Source organism: Castor canadensis, chromosome 6 (genome assembly GCF_047511655.1).
Source record: "Castor canadensis chromosome 6, mCasCan1.hap1v2, whole genome shotgun sequence".
Classification (NCBI taxonomy): domain Eukaryota; kingdom Metazoa; phylum Chordata; class Mammalia; order Rodentia; family Castoridae; genus Castor; species Castor canadensis.
In genome coordinates this window covers 80,203,778-80,223,614 of record NC_133391.1, presented here as the reverse complement: position 1 = coordinate 80,223,614, position 19,837 = coordinate 80,203,778, and the positions used below count along the sequence as shown (strand labels likewise).

At 36.5% G+C, this 19,837-nt stretch overlaps 1 protein-coding gene across 2 annotated transcripts in view; it reads left to right on the top strand.

The window, feature by feature from the left end:
* The window catches only part of Ctnna1 (catenin alpha 1), a 146,790-nt gene that overhangs the window by 99,871 nt on the left and 27,082 nt on the right, over window positions 1-19,837 (top strand). Inside the window, exons 8-9 of one of the 2 annotated variants that reach the window (XM_020156099.2) lie at window positions 6,187-6,267; window positions 7,416-7,568. In XM_020156099.2, coding sequence (XP_020011688.1) covers window positions 6,187-6,267; window positions 7,416-7,568 — 234 coding nt within the window. Of the gene's footprint in view, window positions 1-6,186; window positions 6,268-7,415; window positions 7,569-8,784; window positions 8,923-19,837 lie in introns of those variants that run through there. The other variant, XM_074076916.1, reaches the window with a different exon arrangement.

Here is a 19,837-nt window from a genome sequence, read left to right as displayed (position 1 = left end):
ACAATGAACTTGCACTTGTACTACCATGTTCCTACATCATACTGGTTCAGGAAGGGAGGGAGATATGTCCTGGTGTAGACATGAATGATGCCCTTGATCCTTCCTATAGTCCCTCTTTATAGGCTGAGTCTGCAGGTGGGCTGTGAAATTTTGTTGCTTGTTCAGTTTTTTTCTGGATAAGGTTTAATCAGATCCCTGTAGGATCTGTGACCCTAGGTAGCAGAGACACTGTTTTGTAGGAGCTTGTCCTCTGAAAACTTACAAGGAGGGAATCTCATAGGAGTGACCTCTTAATTTTTTTAATTTAAAAAAAAAAAAAAAAGAAATCATTGGTAAGTTTGGGCCTGGTGGCGAACACTTGTAATCCCAGAACTCCAGAAGAAGAGGGAGAGGTGGAGGATTTTTAAAAGCCAATTTTGGTTACATAGCATTATCCTGTCTCAAAGAAAAAGAGGCATCCTTTGGATGTTGTTATATGTCTTATTGAAGTCTGCCACTCTCTGATGAAAAATAACTTTTGCCATACAAAAGCCTGATTAAATTCTTCTCTCAAGTAACCACTTTAATTCCTTGGCTAAAAAAAAATGCATGGATTGGAGCAATCATGATTAGAAATTAGTTATATGTAAAAATTTAGAAGGGAAAAACATCTCCTTATTCTTGTACTCTTCGTTCCTTTCTATTTGGTCTACCTCTTATGTACTAATGAATGGAAACTCTTTTAAGTTATATTGTAATTGTAATATAATTGTAAACACACTTGTGGACAAGGAAAATTGACCAGAGAAGGAATAGAGCGTAGTTGTTATTGTCATCATTATTTTTATTATTGTAAATAACAGTCTAGCTATAGCTAGCCTCAAATTCAAGATCCTCCTATCTCAGCCTCCCCGATAGCTGGGACTATAGGTATATGTACCACCACACCCAATAAGTCATTATTTTTTCATGCCCCTGAAGAAGTAGGCTTCCTGTTTGCTGCATCACAGTGCCTAGGGAACACAGCTCTTTGCAGGTCACCAGCCACATTTCTTACCTGTCTCCTCCTTGGGTTCAAAGGCTGAGGCTGTGGAACCAAAGATGGCAAAGTATTTGCTTTAAAATTGGCAAAATAATACACATTTCCTATTGATAGACTTTTGTATCTTTTTTTTCTTTTTGGCTTATATCTTTCTTTACCTTTACAGACACCATTGTTCCTTATGAACTAAACTTTTTTGGGAGTTTAATTTCAGAGCAGACTTCTTCTGCATATATATGCCTTTGACCTAAAGTGGCAGTACTACTTCTGGGAACTGATGTCTACCATGTGTGTCAATTCTCACTTTTTAAGAATCTTTATAAGGGCTGGCGGTATGGTTTAAGTGGTAGAGTGCCTGCCTACCAAGAGTGAGACCCTGAGTTCAAAATCCAGCACCTTCCCCACCCCCAAAGGTTTTAAGCAAATTTTAGCAAGTCATGCAACAGGATTTAGGAAGTAGACTATAGTTATCTACATTCTTCCACGTGACAGTTTGCTTTTAATATATATTGCTGATGGAGAAGCAAACATATAGATACATAAATTTTAACTATTCTTTATATTAAAGTCAAATGTTTCTTTAATTGTGCCCAACTCTAAAAATCGTTAATGCCCCAGCATCAGAGTGTTGATCAGAGGTTCCCTGAACATCATGCTAAAGTAAACTTTGTGGCTAGCAGTCCTGATTGCTACTTGGAAAATCTTCTCTCATTTTTCAAAAAGCAACAGCAGCTTTTAGGGTACTGGTCCTAGATTTTGTGGATCTGTATATTTTTTCTGCTGAGATCCTTTTTCGATCTTGGTTGGTACCCATATACTTGGGTCTAGGTTGTAAGTGTTTTTTGGGGGCAGGGGGAAGGGGATCTTTCTTTTTAAGCTAGACTATATAATCTAAAATCTTTTTTCACTCCTAGGTACTTGTCCCCACCCTGCTCTGTCTCCCCCCACCTAAATAATAAGTATTCTGCTACTATTTATTAAATACTGCATGGTCTGTCCAAGCAAAGATGAAACCACATCATGAATCAGTGAGCATTTTGCATTCTCTTTCATTATATACTCAAAGTCATGCCTACTTGCCCTCTCTTGATTTTGATTTTTTTTATTAAAAAAAAAAAACAAACCTTTTTTCTTATTCATAAACTTGAGTGAGAAAATTGAAAGGGATTCTGTCTACATGAGTGATGGCAAGCAGCACTCCATCTCATATTATAACTTACACAGTCTGGAGCCCATTCTTCTAGTTTGAGAATCATGTATGCTTTGGTAGAGAGAGTTGAGATTTTAAACTATGAAGATCTTTTTTTTTTTTTGGTGGGGGAGGGCAGCTATAGGAACTGGGGTTTGAACTCAGAGCCTCATGCTCACTAGGCGGGTGCTCTACCACTTGAGCTACTACTCCAGCCTAGATCTTTTATTTTTATGGCATAGGAATTAAAACAAAAATAATGAACTTTCATGAATTCTTGATTAATATACAGAATGAAATTTATATAGCCAATCCTCCTTTTTAAAAAAATTGCTTCTGAGCCAGGCGCTGGTGGCTCACTCTGTAATCATAGCTACTTGGTAGGCTGAGATCAGGAGGATTATGATTCAAAGCCAGCCCTGGCAAATAGTTCTCAAGAACCTATCTTGAAAAAAAAAACAACCCAACACAAAAAGGGGCTGGAGGTATGGCTCAAGTGGTAGAGTGTTTGCTTTGGAAGTTTGAAGCCCTTAGTTCAAACCCCAGTTTACCACCCCTCCCTCCCCTAAAAAAAAAAAAACAAAAAGAAAAAAAGGATCTCTTCTGCCATTTGCATCCTGTGTTCTTATCTCTGTATCTCCCCCTTTCTTTGTGTATAGCAAGCCTTGTTTCTTATTCTGAAATATATAGTTAAGTTTGGGGTTGCCCTTTCTGGCTTCTCCTTGTCTGCATTTCTCAGTAGCTTTTGATTTAGTTATGTTTTCTCCCACAACTAGACTACCAAGGTCTATGCAGAACTGTGTACACAGGATAGAAGCAAGATACCCATTCATACTCACTTTAGTCTTTTAATTTTACTGGGCTCTCTTACCCAATTGGTTAAATTTTAAAGGGGTTAATTACATATATATTCAGCACTCTTGGCTGCTAAACCTTGGAAACAGCATTTTCTGAGACTCCTTTGGGGTTTTTTGTTTGTTTGTTTTTAATTTTAGCTTTTATTTTTTGTGGTGCTGGGGATCACACCCAAGGCCTTACATGTACTAGGCACGTGTTCTACCACTGAGCCCTGGCAACCTTCTTAATAGGTTCCTGTTGTGGAAAGGCACTGACATGTGCCAAGGAATAAAAAATCTGTGATATCATCAGTGCAAAAGAAAATTGATAACAAAGACTTGACCCAATAAAACAAAATTATTTCTTATTATGAAAGGCTTATAATGTATCAACATTATATCTGTTCTTGAGAGGTTTATACCTATTTTTCACATTGCTGGAAGGGGCTTGGTAAGGCAGGGAGCAGTGGGGTGAGGCTCTCCCCATGAGAGCTGGCTCTCTCCTGATGTTTGTTCTACTAGCTTGTATGTACAGTTTCTGCCTTCTGTTTGCCTGTCTCCCTGCTCCCTGTTTATGTTATGGCTTCATAGTTTTTCCTATGTGTGGCTGTACTCTTATGGATATACAGTTTGTTTCATGGCTTTTGCAGACAGAGCAAAATAAATATCCTTCTAGTGTCTATAATACTTAGGCAAATTTATATAAAAGGTAAGGTCCTGACAATGAAACTACTGGGCTATAGGGTCTGTATATTTAAAATTGATAGACACTGTCTCATTTACTTCCAAAGAGTTTTAAACCATTTTTCTCTCCTTCCCCTAATCTGTAATTATGTACTAACTACCCCTACCTGCCACTATATTGGAAACCATCAGGCTCTTTAAAATGTCTACAGAGAAAAACACTCTCCTTGATCTTTTAAAGAAGTGTGAGATTGTACGGATATTAACATTTTCTTTTCCTATAAACTGTATATTATATTTCTCATTCCTATTTACTCCCTGTATTGATCATTTTCTTAAAAAATTAGTGTATTTTTGCTTATGAAAGAAGTTACCTTTGCCATATTTTAGAAATACTTAACTTTGGTTAGTTTTCTGATCCTCCTGATCTTTGCTTGCTAGGCAGGTGCTCTTACCATTTGAGACATTCCACTGGCCCTTTTTTGTGATTTTTTTTTTTTCCCCTCCAGATAGGGTCTTGTGAACTATTTGCCCTGTCTGGCTTTGAGCCACGATCTGTCTGATTTCTGCCTCTTGAGTAGTTGGATTACAGTCATGAGCCACCGGCGCCTGGCTTAGTTTGACTTTTGGTTCACTTTTACATACCTTTGTCTTAGATCCTGAACATTTTGATCTTGAAATGCCAGTAACTAATTAGACTTCTTACATAGAGTTCTCTTCTGACTGATGACCCTGAATAAATCACATCTCATTTCTGCAGACAGTAACCTCATTCCTGAATCAGTTTTTGTTAAGGACATATGAACACACACGTACCCCACCACCGCCACCATTATTAATATTAGTGAACCACCTAATTTTATTGGTGGCAATACAGTGATACTTGGAGGAATGGGTAAGGAATGAGACCTGTGACAGTGATCATATCAATTTATCACTTATATATCAACTCTTCCAAATTCACAGATCCCCTCTTACCTCCTTTCTGTCCTCAACCAAGTAATGTATATTCCTTATCTTTTCTCCTCTAACAGTCCATAGAGATGGAGGCAAATAGATAAGGGGCATTGTTCCCATTTAACAGGAAATAAGAGATTTAATAACAAATTACATAAAAGGGGCTGGGAGCATGTCTTATGTGGTAGAGCTCCTCAAGCTTGAGGCCCTGAGTTCAAATTCTAGTGCCTCCTCTCCCAAGAAAACCAATTCAACAACAACAAATTACATAAAAGGCATGTAGGAAACACATCCAGATTTCCCCATTCCCATCTCTTCATTTGCTATCTGGCTTATGTTGTAACAGCGTGCCCATACAAAATGTCTCAAAGTGAGGTAACATGGCTTAAATTTGTTTACCTATTATTCCCCCATATGATTACTAACATTTGTAAAAACAAAATTTTTAGTATATTTTATGGTTTAACATTTTACGTGTTAGTATTTACAGGGACACACCTTGGGGTAATAACTTTTATTCTTTTTCTTTCAACTACCATCTATTTTATTTCTGCTTAGGAAGTTACTGAGGCAAATACCAACTCAGTCCTCTGGCCTCTGAAGAAATGCTCATTTACATACCTTAGAGTTTTTAATACGTTCTTTTCTGTGCAATATAACTGCATTAAGCTTAGCCTAAAAATTGAAAAATATATGACTGAAGTAATTTTTACAAAGCATTCTGATTTGAGCTGCATAATGTACATTATTAACTGAGTAATATATATCTTAGTTTTAAAATTTGTTGTTTCACATTATTTTAGTACCAAGGGACAGCTTTCACCTCTTGACATTCTTAAATGTCAGATATCATCAACATTAGGTATAACTTATTCTTGCTTTGCAGTTCAAGGAGAAGTTGGTGTATGCTGATCCTTGAGTTAAAATATTATTTATTTATTGGAGATAGGGTCTCCCTGTATAGCCTTGCCTGGCTTTGAACCCACCATGGAACCCAGGCTGGCTTCAAACTCTCAATCCTCCTGCCTCAGCCTCCCAAGTGCTGTGATTACAGGTATGTACTACCACACCCAGCTAAACTTAATTTTTAAAGTCAAACTTTAAGCAGAAGTCTTTGTCTTGCTGAGGCAAGGAGAATCAAAAGTTAGAGGCCAACCTGGGATACAGGGCAAGATCTTTATAAACATATAGCACCATTACTAATGTTTGTTGTGATGCTGGTGTAACCAAACCTATTATGCTGCCAGTTGTATAAAAGTATAGCATATACAATTATGTACATCACATCACTTGATAACAAACAACTGTGTTGCTGGTTTCAAAAAAGATAATATGGAGCTTGAGTTGTAAGGTTAGGTTTTTATGAACAACCTCCTCCGCTTTGGTCTAAAAGTATTGTACTGTTTTAACAGTGTTAATTTGAGTACTAAATAATTACAGAATGTCATTAGGATTCCTTGTAAATTTATAAATTGTACATCTCTTTACTTCTTATACAGGCTGGACGTAAAGAAAGAAGTGATGCACTCAATTCTGCAATAGATAAAATGACCAAGAAGACAAGGGACTTGCGTAGACAGGTAATCTAAAAGAAAGTGCTAATTGCTTTTAAGTTCAAATTTTGTAGTTTTGATTAAAATTGTAATAAATACTGGACAGATTTTTTTATCGGGGGGAAGGATTTTTCACAGAAAAGTGGCTCTCCCTGTTTTGTTGCTGATAAGCTTCTTAATGGCTAATATAATCTCAGAGGAACTTGGAATAGACTAAATAAATTAGCTGTAGCATGAAAAGGATGTATAGGTAGAAAAATCAATTTAAAATGACTTGGGGACTTATGAAAATAAGCTCGAAGGATCTTTTATATTGGTTTACGTGAGTTAGCCACAGAAATTCTATTTACTTGTTTGACTTGCCCCATTCTGAAAACATAATTGCAAGTTGTTCTTTTAGATCATTGGTAGGTAGGTGGTTCCAGTTCAAATATGTAGTATAGTGTTATGTGGGATGCTAAAATCTATGTTAGTAAGTGCAAAGAATCTGTTCATTTAATGATAAACAGTCCCATCAACGTTTTGGAATCAAACTGAATTTTAGTCTTCAAAGAAGTTAGGATTGAATTTATAAAACAATGTATCAAGACTTAAGAAGTTATAATAATAATTTAGATAGCTCCCAAGAACTAGCAGCGACATTTCATTGCTCATGTTTAATATAAAACAAATTACGATCCAACATTTTTATCCAGTTTCTTTTGGTGAAGAAGTATCAGAAATGGTTATAAGGATAACCTTTAAGTTTTGAGGTTCATAGTGTGCTAGCCCTTTTAGATAAACTAGAAATTGTTCTTTTTTTCTTTCTCTTCATTTCATTTAGCCAATTAGGCTAATTATTTCATGCATTCTAAGGCTATGTGCTAATTCAACCCAGAGCTGCTTTCTGTTCTTCTTTGTATGATTCCTTTAAGATGTGAGCCTTAGTTTTGTAATTCCCAAGAGAAAAGATATTGTCTTGAAAACTGAAATTCTGTTGCTAAAATACTATATGGTAAACAATTGTCTCCACAGTACTTTGTTCCTAGTTACATAATGGCATTGCTTACATTGAGGGTTCCTCTATAAGGGCAGCCAATGTATCATAGGCTTCATTAGATACAAAGGTACAAAAGAAAACAGTGACCTTGCTTCTTAATAGAAATAAAATGAAACTTATATAATTTAATTATTAGCTCCGCAAAGCTGTCATGGACCACGTTTCAGATTCTTTCTTGGAAACCAACGTTCCACTTTTAGTATTGATTGAAGCTGCAAAGAATGGAAATGAAAAAGAAGTTAAGGAGTATGCCCAAGTTTTTCGTGAACATGCCAACAAATTGATTGAGGTAAGTGAATTAGCAGTTTCATTAACTGTAGGTAATTTGATCAAGCATGGTGAGTTTTAATCACATGATTTAATCAGCTAAAAAAAATTTAAGGGCTCACCTAATATCTAACATATATACACTGATAGTTAGTCTTGCATTATCACTGAACATCTATCCAAAACTACCCTTCTTTCAGTTTGCATTAATTATGTAGATAGTTCCTATCCTAGAAACCTTAACATCATCACTTCATGGTAATGCAGATAAAGATAGCTCATGACACTTGATTCAAAAGACAGTATAGAAAGTGGTGACAGATAAGAGCAGGATCTCTCAGGAGTCACACTGCCTGGGCTTCTATGCTGGCAAGTTAATGCCTTTCAGTTCCTATTTCTTGTCTGTATAAAGAGGATACTAATGATACCTACCTTGGGGTTATTTTGAGAACCAAAAGAGATGGTGTATGTCACGTACTTAGCTTAAGATACAGACTCCTTGTTTTAAAATGAAGAAAATGAGTCTTGGCATGCTGCTAATTAGATATGTTTATATTGTAGAAATCTGTGTGGAAATGGTTGACTTGTAGAGTGATGAGAAGAAAAAGTGAATTGTCACTAATTTCCAGAGAAGTTAGGCTTATTCTTTTGTAAACTGAATTTATATTATTGTTTAATTTATTGCTGTAATTTGGAAATATGACACACCGTACACATACACTCAAAGTATTTGATTTCGTTTCCTTAGTGCAGAAACCTAACATTTGGCAAAGATATTCCATAGGCCATTTGGTAAGTTGGTCATTATAAAAGAATGGAAAATGAGCTTTCGTGTAAAATGTGTGTACATTTAAATTTATAGTGGCATTAGCCCAAGTTTATACCATAAAAATATTCCAAGGAAAACATCAGTAATCACATTAAATGCATTACTAATTTTACATCCAGCTTTCTTTGAGCATTAATTGAATTGTTATCCTGGCCTGAATTAATTATGTATAGAGTACGTAGGTCAGTCTGCTATTCAAATTAATGATTCTAGTATTTGGAACTGAAATTGGACACTTTGTGTGTTTTAAAGCATAATATTGTTCAAAATAGTCACATGATAGTATGAGATGTAATTTCCCAATGTACAAAGATAGTGTTCAGGAAACCAGTCTCCTATAAGTAGCCTATGCCTCAGAAAGTTTGTTTGAGTAACAGGAATCAAGGACATTGCTAACCCAAGGCCTTAAGTGTACCAGCATGGTAATGAGAGCTCAGTGTGGCAGCTGAAGAGTGGGCAGCCCTTGTCTGTACTGGAGTTGGAGGACCCTTTATTAGGACCAGTTGTGTCAACCTCAGCCTCTCAGCCCTGAAAGAACTGATAATTGGTGAGCACCTACTTTATACCAGTACTGCATTTTTCAGGTAAGGAAACTGAGACTTGCAGAGATTTAGTACTTGGTTAACTTCACTCAAGTTGCATCCCTCCAATAGTGAAAGTTGTATGCCTGAGCACACTGGCTTAGTGGACAGCCTAAAGTACCCTCTGAGAAGCATTGGAATTGACTGAGTGGTTTTTGAAAACTTTATTCCAGAAGTTTTTTATTTTTATTTCATTCTGAACATCAGAAACTAAGGACTCTTATTAGAGATTAGATTGTAATGTTCCACTTTGAGATCAGTTTTGACCACTTTTTCACTTCTCTGCCCCAATCTGTGCCTTCCACCCTCCTCTCATCTATGTATTAAATGACACTTGGGTTTTTCACTGCTTGAGACATACCATAGGCTTTGTAGTGCCATTCTCCTCCCCCCACCACTTTTGTGTTATAATAAAACACTTAGAACTAGAAACTTCTTTTTTGGGAGGGGGCTGGGTTTGAAGCAGGGCCTCATGCTTGCTAGGCAGGCATTCTAGCACTCAAGCCACTTCACAGACCCAAAGACTTGTTTTAGCAAAAGAAAAATACTTCATTGTGAGTTATTTATTAATCTCTTTACTTCATTTCTTTTCATTAGCTCTCTCCATACTGAAGTAAATGTTTACCGGATAACTTTGGTTTGAGGGACCCTTCTTCCTGAGGATTGGGGCGGGGGGCAGTGGAAGTAAGAATGGAATATAAAAGTTGAGCAAGGATGGTGAAAATAAGCCTCTGGCAGGCAAAGAAAGGCTCAGATTCTGAAGTCACAGAGTTGTGCCAGATGTGTTTGAGAGGACTGGTCCTCCTAAAATACTGCAGTACAGTTTTGACACGAACTACCAGTAGTTAGTTTAGACTCGTGGGTTAAAGTCACAAGCCCAGAAAGGTTGCCCATACTTGCATTTTGTGTCTGTGGAGGTCCTTAAGCCATTTCCACTCTGACCAAGTTATTGTAAATCTGGAGAGTTCTAGTGATCCACCTCAGGTTTGATAATTCACTAGAAACACTTGCAGAACGTTTTATTTTAAAGGCAGGACCTTCAGTCAGGACCAACCAAATGAAAAGATAGATAAGGTAGAGTCTGTGAAGGACTCAAGTGCAAAACTTCTGTGCCCAGTGAAATATGGGCACTTCACCCTCCTGTCATAATCCACGTATACACCAACTGGTAGCTCTACTGAATTTCACATCCAGCATTTTTATTGGGGTCTATTAAACACTGATTTGATGGCACTTATTCATCAGTTCCCCTCTCTTCCATGACAGTCTGATCCCAAAGCTCCAGTTGTCTAATCACATGAGATGATCATGAATTATCTCATTAGCATAAACCATGAAACTCTTAACACTAATGAAATTCCTAAAATTTAAAAGTTCCTTCCAAGGAATCCAGGACAAAATTCAAATTTTATATAATAACACTTTTGAAGACTTGTGGACTATGGTTTTCAGGTAGGTTGACTACACAGGAAGCTTGGCTTGCTAGAGAACCATAAATACCACATGGAAGAAGTAAGATAGGGCAGGTTTGTTTGCTATAGCTTTTTGTATGTAATTCCTGTTAGTGGCATTATCCAGTCATTTACCACTTCTCTTTACCTGGTACCATTTGCTTTGTTTGCACTCTGCTTTTCTGAGGATTTTATGCCTTTTAACCATCAGGTTTTCTCTTCTCTCCAGGGAATCAGATCTTCACATCAGAGTGAGTTGTTCTTCCTCATGAAATCAAATTCTTACTCTGAGGTGTAAATCCCTTTCTGCGTAGCTTTTCTTGAATTCCTTCAGCCATGGGAATCTCTATCCCTCCAGAGGCAGCATAGTGCACTGATGAAGTCTCTGTTAAGAGAGGAAAGTCAGTCTATACTGAAACCTCTCCATCCATCTTCTTGATGCTACACACATGTGAATTAAGAGTTACTTTGAGTATAAAATACATACCTATATGTTTCTATGAAGTGGTATGAAAAAATGTGAAATAGTTCATTAGTAATTTATTTTGATTACAATATTACAATTTGAAATAACAATTTGAGATTAAGTAAATATATTGTTAATTTCACCTTTTGAGTTTTTTATTATAGCTACTAAGATATTCACAAATCCTTATATAGTTGGCATACTTCTTTGGGCAGTGTGACAGTGCTAGTCTAGATGATTTCCTCAGGCCTTGCAGAGACTCTCTTCATTATAGTTCTTGCCTGAATGCCCTACACTCAAGTGCTAGTCCTCACTGAATCCCTGCTTCAGGGGCAGTAGGTATGGTAGAGCAACAGTCAAGGCCTGCATAACTCTGGAAGGAGACTCACCAATCTATTCCAGGAGGGCTTTGGCTTTTTGTGCTCTGTGATCCCCACTGAGCTCACCAGTGTCAGAGCCTGGGGTTTTCCCTATAAAGGCCCTGCTGCTTAGTGCTATCTTGTCCATTCCTGTCAGTGGGTATCTGGCTATATATGTGTGGTTTTTAAACTCATCTCGATCCACTCTATGCTTTATCTAGATTGCTGCTGGCATTGCTCTTCGTATCATTGGCTGTCCCTTCTAAACTTCTATCATTTCTCTCTGTCTCTCTGATACTAGGGTTTGAACTCAGGGTCTTGTGCTTGCTAAGCAGGCACTGTACCACTTCGGCAATACCTCCAGCCTCTCTTTGTTTTTTGTTGTTGTTTGTTTGTTTATTTTTTGTTTTTTAATCTTTCTGTTTATCTAATCTGATGTTTAAAAAATATCTAAGATAAATCATAAGGTAGAACTTTTCAGCCATTGAAGAATCCATTTAATTTTATCTTGCTCTCTAAGACATTTAGATAGGACATGTCTACCTTATTCCCCTCATGTCCTTTTCAATATCTACCATGATCACTCCATAAAAATGGGGTAACTATGGGAAGCATAGTCCATTCTAGGAGCTTCTTTGTTCTAGATGCCTATCTACTTTCCAAAGTATATTCTATCACTATATTATCCAATAATTTCTCTTTTTTTAGCAGGGTATGGTGGTGGTGGTGGTACTGGGGTTTGAACTCAACACCCTGTATTGTTAGGCACTCTACCATTTGAGTCACGTTCCCTCCCCCTTGTTTTTGCTTTACTTTTTTTTTTGGATAGGATCTCACATTTTTGCTCAGGACCAGCTTTGGGTCATGATCCTCCTACCTATGCCTCCCATGCAGCTGGGATCATAGGTATGTACCACCATGCCTGTTGTTGTGTGAGATGGAGTCTTGCTAATTTTTGCTTAGTTTGACTTTAGAACATGATCCTCCTGATCTTCAACTTGCAAGTAGTTGGGATTGAGTCAGGTATGTACCATCCATGACCAGTAATTCTTGTTTTGTTTTTTTTTGAGAGAGGGTTTCACTAGTTTGACTTTGAACTCACAATCCTATTTCAGCTTCTCAAGTGCTGGGATTATAGGGATGTACCACCACACTTAGCTCTCTGTTCAGTAATTTCATGTCATAAAAACCTATCTAGAAAGTGAGACGCAAATTTTCAAGATTGATAGAGAGCAGCTTCTTTACAAAGTAACTAGCCAGCTAGTTGAAGTTACTTATCAGTGTTGGCTTAAGTGTGATGATTCTGACCTAGCTTTATGTCTAATAACATTGATGTACTCCAGAAATGTTTGGGCTTTTTTTCCAGCTGTCTTGGGATTTGAACTCGTGACCTCATGCTTGCTAGTCAGATGCTCTTATCACTTCAGCCACTAATATCATGGCCATTTTACCATGTTACAGTATACATGGTACAGCATTTATACTGATTGCCTAATAGTCCGTTCATTTAACCATTTCCTACCATTAGGCATTTAGGTTATTTAAGTTCTTCTCGTTGCTGTTATATATAATGTTCTAATCAACATCCTTGTACTTTTATCTATTTGTTTGTATATTCATTCACTTTATTTATATATCTAGTTTCTCAAACCCAAAGTCTACAACCTATCCTTGACTACTACTCCTCAGTATGTAATCAGTAAATCCCCATATCATCCACCTTTCACTTACTTCTTTATGGAAATAAGTTATCATCTCTAATTGGATTTCTACAGCAATCTCCCAACTGATTTCTTTGTTCACACTTTTTGTTCCTCTTTAAAGAGCCAACATGATGATCTCTTTCTTTCTTTCTTTCTATCTATCTATCTATCTACCTATTTATTTATTTATTGGTACTGGGGTTTGAACTCAGTGCCTACACCTTGAATCACTCCACCAGCCCTTTTTTGTTAAGGGTTTTTTCAAGATAGTGTCTCAAGAACAATTTACCTAGGCTGGCTTTGAACTGAGATCCTCTTGATCTCTGCTCCTGAGTAGCTAGGGTTACAGTCATGAGCCACGAGCCAACAGTACCCAGCGATCTCTTTAAATCAGATCATGTCATTCTACTGCTTCTGGACCACACCACTCACCCACCTACTCCATGGCTTCAGGATACAGTATAATAAAATCCTAAAATCCAGATTGCTAACAGTGGCCTGTAAGGTATCCTGCCTGTCTTTCCAACTACCATTAATACTGGCTCCCTTGCTGACTGGCCCCTACCTTGTTAACTACTCCGTCCTTCCTCATGCCCAAACATGTCACCAGCTGTGTTCTGTGTACTGTGTCCAAAAGTCGTCTCAACAGAAATCTTTGCTAGATTCCTTAATCCCTTCCATCTCATCGTCCAGTAGTCCTTCCCTCTCTACCCCCACTTCCTGTCTTCTAATGTATGTCAGGCATAGTTCTTACTATCTCAAGTTACTGGATTTGCTCAATTTTTTCCCCTTCCCTACCCACTCCAATAGATTGTAAATTCTATGAGAACATGGGCCTAGAATAATTCCTAGAACACAGAAGGTGTTCAACAACTTTTAGACAGCTGAACTTCTTAGTTGTCGAAGTTAATCAGTTCACCTAGATGCCCACCATTCAAATCGCTGAGCCAGTATCCCAAAGACTCTGATTCAGTGGTCTGAGGACTGTTACTTTGAGAAATGCAGAGCTCTGAATTACGGGTAAACAAGTGTTAGTGAGCTTTGTCTTGTTCTCAAGTATTTAATCTTGACATTCAAATTTTGGTATACAAAATGACTTTATGCATCAACTTGTATATTGTGTACATGAGGGAATGAATCATTTGGGGCTGTGAAGATGATGGTTAAATAACATGGATATGAACAGTATTTTAATTTTTTTTGTTTGTTTGCTACAATGAAGCGTTCAAAAACCCAAGCAACCTTTCTGTAGTTAAGAGAGAAAAAGTTATAAGAATATTCTCATGGCAAATATTTATTGCGTTCCTAATATTATCCAGGTCACTGTTCTGGGTCCTGGGGATATAGTAGTGAATAAGACAAAAATCTTTATCTACATGGAGATTAGCTTCTATCAGCAAGAGCTAGACAAAATAAAAATAAATGCTTATTTTGTATAGTATATATATTTTGTACAGTGTACTATAAATTCCACTGGAGGGATATGTTTTAAATTTTTAATCCATTTTATCAGCGTTTGAAATGGAAGCTGAGTACTAAAGCTGTTATTTGGGTACCCTTTTAATACATGATCAAAATAAATTTGAAGCAGATGTGTTGGCTCTTGCTAACATTGTTTTTGGAAGTCTTATATATTGCTTTAGTAGAAGTAATTTTCCTCAGATCAAATGAAATAGAATAAAAAGTTTGTGCTTTAAATTGGAATATCATATAAAGTTACTTCAGATGGTATTAATAGTTTCTGACTAGTAGTCGGAATAACACTCTCAGAAAGGCTTCCCTTTCTGGGTACCTTGAAAGAAGAGCATGTACAGACAATTGGCATTTTATCACCAGAATTGAATTCTGCTGGTCCTTTGGTGTACACACAGTGTCAGTGTCATCCTTGTGCCTATTGGATATTATTAAATGACTTTTGTAATTTTTGTGAAAATTTTATGTAAATAGCAGAATATTTGCCATGAAGCCTCTCTTACCTTGTTTTCTGAGTGTCTGGCTAAGATCTGTGACTGCCTCATACCACAATTGGCAATAGAATCTGGTCACTCCCTTTAGGGCATTGAAGCCCCTTTTCTTATATGAGTGTTTTGAGTCCTGGTGGTTGTCGTGGCTGGGGGTGAGCAGGAACTGAGGGCTAGTACTAGTGAGCTGAGAAATTCTTCACCATTTTCTTCTGTTTTGAGTGTAGCATCAAAAGCTTTTCTCACATCTGCTTATAAAATGGCGCACCTGTTTTTCTAGGTAATGATAACATCTTTTATACTTGACTTTTCCTTTCCATACCAAATTAATCATTTCTTTATGTTGCTCTTCAATTTAAAGTATATTGAAGTGAAAATTTGCTTGTTGTCAGAAATATTAACCTTTTTGTCAATAATGCAGCACTTACGTGTCCTTTCTAATTGTTTCATTCCTTGCCCACCTCCTTTGGCTGCATACAGTTTTCCCTTCAATTTTGTTCTCTTCTGAGTTTTTCTCAATTTTTACAAATTGAGAGAGTGAAATAAAGAAAATGCCAGTCATAGAATCTGCCTATAAAACTGTTATATAGTTTAGTATCCCTTTCCCCTCAGCCTCAGATACTATATTGAAATGTGCCTCTTATGATGAATTTGTTAACAGTAAGATTATATGTCATTCACTGCCTTGTGAATGAAGAATCAAAAAGTGAATGTAACATGTGCTCTTGAGTTGCATTATCACCTGCGTCCTCCCCACCTCCCAAATATTTCTCATTATCCAGAACTTCATAGAGTGAGGCTTTATTGGTTTGAAGTGTGTATTTTAATTACAAATTGAATAATCTGCATTATACTTTTTATTCTGTGGGGTGCTGATATTGTGCGGTAAAGTGGCCTCGAAGAAGGCTGTGTAAAGAGCATTTGAATTAAACATTGATCATATATGACTACCTGTGTATTTTCTCAGTGCTTCTATATGACACTGTAGGCTGAAATTCTGGCAAATAACAAATGAAATGAAGCTTTAGTTTTCTAGAACTGTAGGAGCTTTGCATGAAAGAAGTCAGGTGTCCTTGGAAGAATTATAAGCAAATTGAGTTTGGTTTTCTCACATTTTCAGGGGGCTCTAAGTCTAAGTTCAGATGCATGGGGTTGTGAAAGCCAAAATTGTCTTGCATGTCCCTTACTCCAGACAAGCTTTTTTGGCTGAACTTAAGTACCTGGCCAAGTTTTCAGATAATAAAGTGAAAGCAGTTCTATGAACTCAGTTCTCAAAGGGCCTCAAGATTGTTCTTTCTCTTGGAGCATGGAAGGAATGATTAAGGAAACACTCTGCTCAACCTCGGCTGTATTCCAGAAAAAGAGTATAGGTCCTCCCACTTTCTAATCAGGAAGTAGACTAATGATGTACTCATGTTTAGATAGGTACCCTTTGTAGATTTACTGATGAATTAGGCAGTTAGATAAAATAAGGAATTTTTCTTTTTTCTTTCTTTTTTTGGGGTTTGAGTTCAGGGCTTCACGCTTGCTAGGCAGGTTCTCCACTGAATCTAAGCCCCCTCCATCCCTAGAAATAGGGAATTTTTTAAGTGGAAATTGATTATAGATCATCTCAGTGGTGATCTAGAAATAAAATCCTTTTTAAAATTATCTAAGAGCCAAGGTGTTGAAATGCTTATCATATTTCAGAAAATTAACTATTTCAAATTCTATGTTCTGTCTTTTTACTAGCAATGCTTATGTTTATATCCAACTTTTCTCTAAGATTAGATTGGCATAATTTAGTTTGATAAAAACATAAAATAAGGCAGATGTTGAAAATTCTAATCAAGAAAAGAACAGTAGACAATTGTGAGCTTCATCACTATGCATGAGTTTAGATTTTACACTGAACCATTGGTAGTAGGTGGGAAAAAATGAAACAACCGGTTGTGTAGTTAGGCTTAGGATGAAGAAAAAATGATTCTTTTTTCCTTGGAAATAAACCTATCCTAAGAATAAATGAAAAAGAATCCTTACAACTGGGCTTCTTTATTATACAAGGGACATTGAAGGATAGAATACATAGAATCCTCAACATTTTAATAATAAATACAGGCCAGTGGGATTTTGTTTGTTTACTTATAAGTACCCTATACAGGCAAGGTCTTAATATTCAATTGTTATACCTAGCCAGCTATGATCTGGTGAGGGCCTAACCCAGCATGTGGCTTTCAGCCTTCCTGGACAGAATTGGGAGAAATGAGGACGTTAGGGTTTTTCATTAATACTGCTGACATACGGATTCGTTTTTTTACCACTGCATTTTAATTTCCTAACCCCCATATTCCAACTCTCATTCTGTATTTCTGTTGGATTGATTGAATTCTCCATCTCTCATGTTTTTTCCTTTTTTATTGTTTGGGATGTCACACCCAAACAATCTATTGGTAGAAGCTGAATATTTTAACATGGATGTTTAACTTCCACGTTGGATTAATCAGTATCTTTTCTTCTTCTGAAACAATATAAGAATCTTAGATTGCTTTTACTTTATTTGATGTCCAACTTAAATATTGTTGTACATTGTTTTGGATCTCTAATTTTTAGCTTCATGATTTAACACTGTTGATTCATTTTTTTCAGCCTTTGCTTAAATTTATTCACCAGATACTTTTTTTTTTTTTTTGTCTTCCCATTTTCTTCTTGCATATTAAACCTTTCTCTGGGATCAGTTACTTTCTTCCTGAATATGTTCTTTAGGGACTTCTTTAGTAGTGGAGGAAGACCTGTAGAGAGTCAGTGGCCTTATGTTTATTTCTCTCTTGTCTTCGTATCCTTATTTTGCCCTAATTCTTGGGAATATAAAGTTCATTGGATATGTAAGTTCTAGTAATTTGAAGTTTTTAGTGATTTGAAGATAATTACTTCCTTGCCTGTGGTTTCCATTGCTGGCTGTGTCTTTATAGATAGTTTGTGTTTTCTTTCTGTTCTTGAAAAATCTTTTTTTTTTTTTTTTTTTTTTTTAAAGCTTCACTGTAGCAAAGTATGGATTTCTTTTGGAATTTGCAGATCAGCTTTAGCTCAAGCTATTACTTCCTAATGCTGGACTTTTACCCACCTGTTCAGAAGTTGTTTGACTTTCCAAGTCTGAAAATTATATTTCATCCTCTCTCAAAGATTTGTAGCCATTTTCTGTTTCAGTATTGTGTCTCCCACTATATTCTCTTCCCTTTTAATACTGAGTGAAATAATAGACTGTCTCATTCTATCTCACATGTTTTAATATCTTTATTTTCTGTATCACAGTTTTTTTTTAGTTTTTTTTTTTTTAATAATTTCTTCAGTTTGACTTTTGAGGTTACTAATTCTCTTTTTAGCAGTATTTAATCAACATTTTATATTGCTAATGGTGTTAGAAGTTACTACTTTTTATTGAAGTTCTATTTTGACCTTTTGAAATCTCCATACTAATTTTTGGGTATCTTTTTCTTTATCAGTACTCCTTTTGTTAACATGAGACATATATTTGACTTTTGATCAAATGAGTATCCGCATTTGTTATGGATCTGATTACATACATGGTGGTTTTGCTTATTCTTGCCCAAGATGGCTTATTTCCTTGTGTGTTTTATGTGTTTTTTTTTTTAATTGTGGGTTCACATTCCTGGCATTTTGTATGTGGAGATTTACGTTTAGTTACCTTTCAGACAGAGAATATTTCCATTTATATTTGTCTTTGCCAATTGCTTAGGGGTATTAAACCTAAAACATGTTTTGGACCATAGATATGATATAACATATTAGAAGGCCAGAGTAGAGGGAAATAGTCATATAGGGTATTTTTTGAACATAAAACTTCATATAACAAGTTTTAAGTAAAGATAATTGTGGAATAAATGTAGAGTATTCCTAAATGACTGAAAAGTTCTTGTTTCTGTTTTGTACAGATGTCATTATTGGTTGATCTGAAACAACCTGGCTTTGGCAGTCTTTTCCTCAATAGCACAGATTGTTACTGTGCTACTCTGGGCAAAACTCAAAGCTGATTTTGTTTTATCAGGGGTTTTCAAGGTTTGTGAAACCTGCTCTTCTGTACTGACAGAGGAGAGGCAGAAGCTAGCAAAGAGGACTCTTTGATCTCAAAGCTAGTGGTCCATAACTAGCTAGTGGCCCATAACCCACCTCTTAGTTGAACAGTAATCAGAGATATTTAAGTTACTAATACACAGGGAACTGTGGTAGCAAAGATACAATGATAGATTATTCTTAGAGCAAACCTTGAAATACTGCCCGTTGTTTAACAAAGTCTCAACTCTGCCAGGTTCTCTGGGGAAGTTAAGTGCTCTAAATGTTTTGAATTTAGACTTCAGATACTCTTGGGGATTTTCTTTTTATTTTTTGAGACAAGGACTCACTATGTAGCCCAGATTGCCTTAAATTCTCAATCCTACTCCCTCAGCCTCCCAAATGTGGGATTATAGTTGTACCGCCACCACACCTGGCTCAGACTCTCTTTAGTCTCAGTATTTAATGCTACCCCAGATTTCTAGAGCACCACATTTCCACAGAAAGAAGCATTCACAAAGCCCCATCTCCTCACAGCTTCCTTTAACTATAGCCAGGCCTGGCACTAGCTAGTATATAAGGTTAGCCTCTCAGAGGTCTGTGGTTGAGATGATGAATGTTAGAAATGAGTAACCCTATTGCTGAAGGGCGAATTGAAGCTCATTCATCTGGAGAAGACTTGACATTGCAGGTGCTGCTTCCTTCTGAAATGGGCAGTGTACTCAACTAGAGCATTACTGCTTTAGTAATGGTCTAGCAGTGCATTAGAAACATTTTTAAGTACTATTTGGAAATTAAGATCAAGTCTTCTATAGCCTTTGTTTTGTTAGGATTTGTATCAGGAAATAGAAATGGCATAAAGAATCAGCCATTTTAGCTTTAACCACACACTAC